General features: G+C 42.9%; 2 protein-coding genes across 8 annotated transcripts in view; both read left to right on the top strand.

Annotated features, from left to right (window-relative positions):
• The window catches only part of ARID4B (AT-rich interaction domain 4B), a 178,010-nt gene that overhangs the window by 29,128 nt on the left and 145,641 nt on the right, over nucleotides 1–3,241 (top strand). The gene's annotated exons all lie outside the window — the stretch shown is intronic.
• Nucleotides 1,652–2,554, top strand: LOC108302837 (ferritin light chain-like). The gene has a single exon (XM_037737800.1). It carries the CDS (start codon nucleotides 1,870–1,872, stop codon nucleotides 2,395–2,397), a length of 528 nt encoding a protein of 175 aa, XP_037593728.1. The 5' UTR covers nucleotides 1,652–1,869; the 3' UTR covers nucleotides 2,398–2,554.

Below are 3,241 nucleotides of genomic sequence, written 5' to 3'. Positions count from 1 at the left end.
AAAAAAAAAAAAAAAAAAAAAAAAACGCTCCTGCCTTGGCCTCCCAAAGTGCTCGGATGACAGATGTGCACCATCATACCAGGCACTAAATTTTTAGCAGAGATAGTTGCTCTGTATTTAGATTTCATAAAATTTACAGTAGAAAAAGTAGATTCATTTATTCAGGTTGTTCTAAACATACAAGTTTTCAAATAACTGACTTGAGTATTTAAAGTTAAAATTAATTAAAATTAAATACGATTACAAATTGAGTTTTTCTGTAGTAGCCACATTCAAGTGCTCGGTAGCTCATGTGACTGGTGGCTCCCGATTGGACTGCATAGGGTTTGGAGGCTGTCCACCCTTTGTCTCCGTTCTCTCCTGTTCTTCCCCATGCTTCCGCTCAGAGTTGTTTTATGGTGCTTGTGATTTTGTACTTTCTGTAAGAAAGTTCTTGCTTAGATAAGGTTTTGCTGTCTTCATTTTAATAGCAGTATATTCTTGTTGAATATTGGCATTTTTTAATGTACAGAGAATAAATTTCTTTCACTTTTCTTTGAATGTATTTTCTTTTAAAATAGTTGATTTTTCCAATAATTTAAATTTATTTTGTTTAACAATACTCTATATATGTCTATATATTCAGTAGATATTGTGTCTATTGTGTGCCAAGTATTTTTTTTGTTGTTAAAATTGCAGTTAGGGTTAGACGTGGTGGCACATGCCTATAATCCCAGCACTCAAGAACGTGAAGGATCCCACCTTAGGAGGAAGCCAAGGAATTTGAGACCAGCCTGAGCGACACAATGAGACCCCATCTCTACAAAAAATAAGGAATAAAAAAAATTAGCCAGGCGTGGTGGCAGATGCCTGTGGTCTGAGCTACTTGGGAGGTTGAGGTGGAAGGATTGCTTGAGGCCAGGAGGGCGAAGCTGCAGTGAACTATGTGCCAGTGTGCTCCAGCCTTGTCAACAGATTGAGACCCTGTCTCAAAATAGAAAATTACATTTATTATTATTATTTGAAATGGAATCTCTGTTGCCGAGGCTGGAGTGCAGTGGCGCAATCATAGCTCACTGCAACCTGTGCCTCTGGATTTCAATCAGTTCTCCTGCTTCAGCCTCTGAAGTAGCTGGGAATATAGGCGCCTGGCACCATGCCGGCTAATTTTTATATTTTTAGTAGAGATGGGGTTTCACCATGTTGACCAGGCTGGTCTCAAACTCCTGGCCTCAGGTGATCCATCTGCCTCGGCCTCCCAAAGTGCTGGGATTACAGGTGTGAGTCACTACTCCTGGTGATATTTATATATGAAACTTTATAGTCCATTTGTTTATTTCATTTGATCAAGAACATCTACAGACTATCTAGAACATATTCTGTATGTATTTATCTAGAAAGTAGTCTGTACATATTTAAGGAAATGCCATGAATGAAACTTGTTCATAAACAATTTAAGCCAAATGCCCTAGAGATTTGTTTGCGTTTGAAAATATTTAAAATAGGGATATGATGAGAGGAGAAAACATTTATCATTGAAGAATAATACTGGCTGGGTACAGTGGCTCATGCCTGTAATCCCAGCACTTTGGGAGGCTGAGGTGGGAAGATTGAGCCCAGGAGTTCAAGACCAGCCTGGTAAACATAGTGAGACCCTATCTCTATATTTAAAAAAAAAAAGTACCGAGCAGTTCGGCGGTCCCGCGGATCTGTGTCTTGCTTCAACAGTGTTTGGACGGAACAGATCCCGGGGACTCTTTCTTCTAGCCTCCGGCTGCCCTCCAATTTCCCCTCCAGTTGCAACATCCGGGACCATCTTCTCGGTTATCTCCTGCTTCTGGGAACCTGCTAACACCGTTTCTGTGGTTAGCTCCTTTTTGCCGACCAACCATGAGCTCCCAGATTCGTCAGAATTATTCCACCGACGTGGAGGCAGCCGTCAACCACCTGGTCAATGTGTACCTGCAGGCCTCCTACACCTACCTCTCTCTGGGCTACTATTTCGACCAAGATGATGTAGCTCTGGAAGGCGTGAGCCACTTCTTCCGCGAAATGGCCGAGGAGAAGCGCGAGGGCTATGAGCGTCTCCTGAAGATGCAAAACCAGCGTGGCGGCCGCGCTCTCTTTCAGGACATCAAGAAGCCGGCTCAAGATGAGTGGGGTAAAACGCTGGACGCCATGGAAGCTGCCATGGCCCTGGAGAAAAATGTGAACCAGGCTCTTTTGGATCTTCATGCCCTGGGTTCTGCCCGCACGGACCCCCATCTCTGTGACTTCCTGGAGAGTCACTTCCTAGATGAGGAAGTGAAAATCATCAAGAAGATGGGGGACCACTTGACCAACCTCCGCAGGCTGGCCGGCCCACAGGCTGGGCTGGGCGAGTATCTCTTTGAAAGGCTCACTCTCAAGCACGACTAAAGAGCCTACTGAGCCCAGTCACTTATGAAGGGCCTTTGCAAAATAACAGGGCTTCTGCCTAAGCCTCTCCCTCCAGCCACTAGGCAGCTTTCTAACTACCCTTACAAGCCTTGGACCAAATGGAAATAAAGCTATTTGAAGCAAAAAAAAAAAAAAAGTACCTGAAAAATGTATTGTTGTAGTTCCTTTTTTTCTCCTTGCAAGCCATCTTTAATGTAGAATAGGCTAAATATAGTAATAATAAAAAAGATGAAGTTTATTGAGTACGAATTTGTATGTGTTATGTTGTCTTCTAAGCACAGATATCTCATTTAATCTTCATAATAGCACTGTGAGAATACTTTTATTTTCCCTGTTTAAAGATAAGGAAAATAGGGACCAAAGAAAGTCATAGAGCATAGATTTGAACTCAATTCTGACTCCAGAGTCTGTTTTTCTTTTTTTTTTCTTTTGAGACGGAGTCCCGCTCTGTCGCCCAGGCTGGAGTGCAGTGGCGTGATCTTGGCTCACTGCAGCCTCCGCCTCCTGGGTTCAAGCGATTCTTGTTCCTTACCCTCCTGAGTAGCTGGGATTACAGGTGCCTGCCACCATGCCTGGCTAAATTTTGTATTTTTCTGATAGACATGGGTTTTGCCGTGTTGGCCAGGCTAATCTCAAACTCCTGACCTCAAATGGTTTGCCTCCCTCAGCCTCCCAAAGTGCTGGAATTACTCACCATGCCTAGCCTAGAGCCTTTTTTTCTAACAGTCATACCACTTACTGGTTGCTGGATAGAATGAAAAAGCAAATGGAAGTACTTCTCCCCACCAGAAGTTTTTCTGGGTTTCTTTTTTTTTTTTTTTTT

The sequence above is a fragment of the Cebus imitator genome, unplaced genomic scaffold, assembly GCF_001604975.1.
Source record: "Cebus imitator isolate Cc_AM_T3 unplaced genomic scaffold, Cebus_imitator-1.0 Scaffold42, whole genome shotgun sequence".
NCBI lineage: Eukaryota > Metazoa > Chordata > Mammalia > Primates > Cebidae > Cebus > Cebus imitator.
This window is presented reverse-complemented; position numbering and strand designations above follow the sequence as displayed.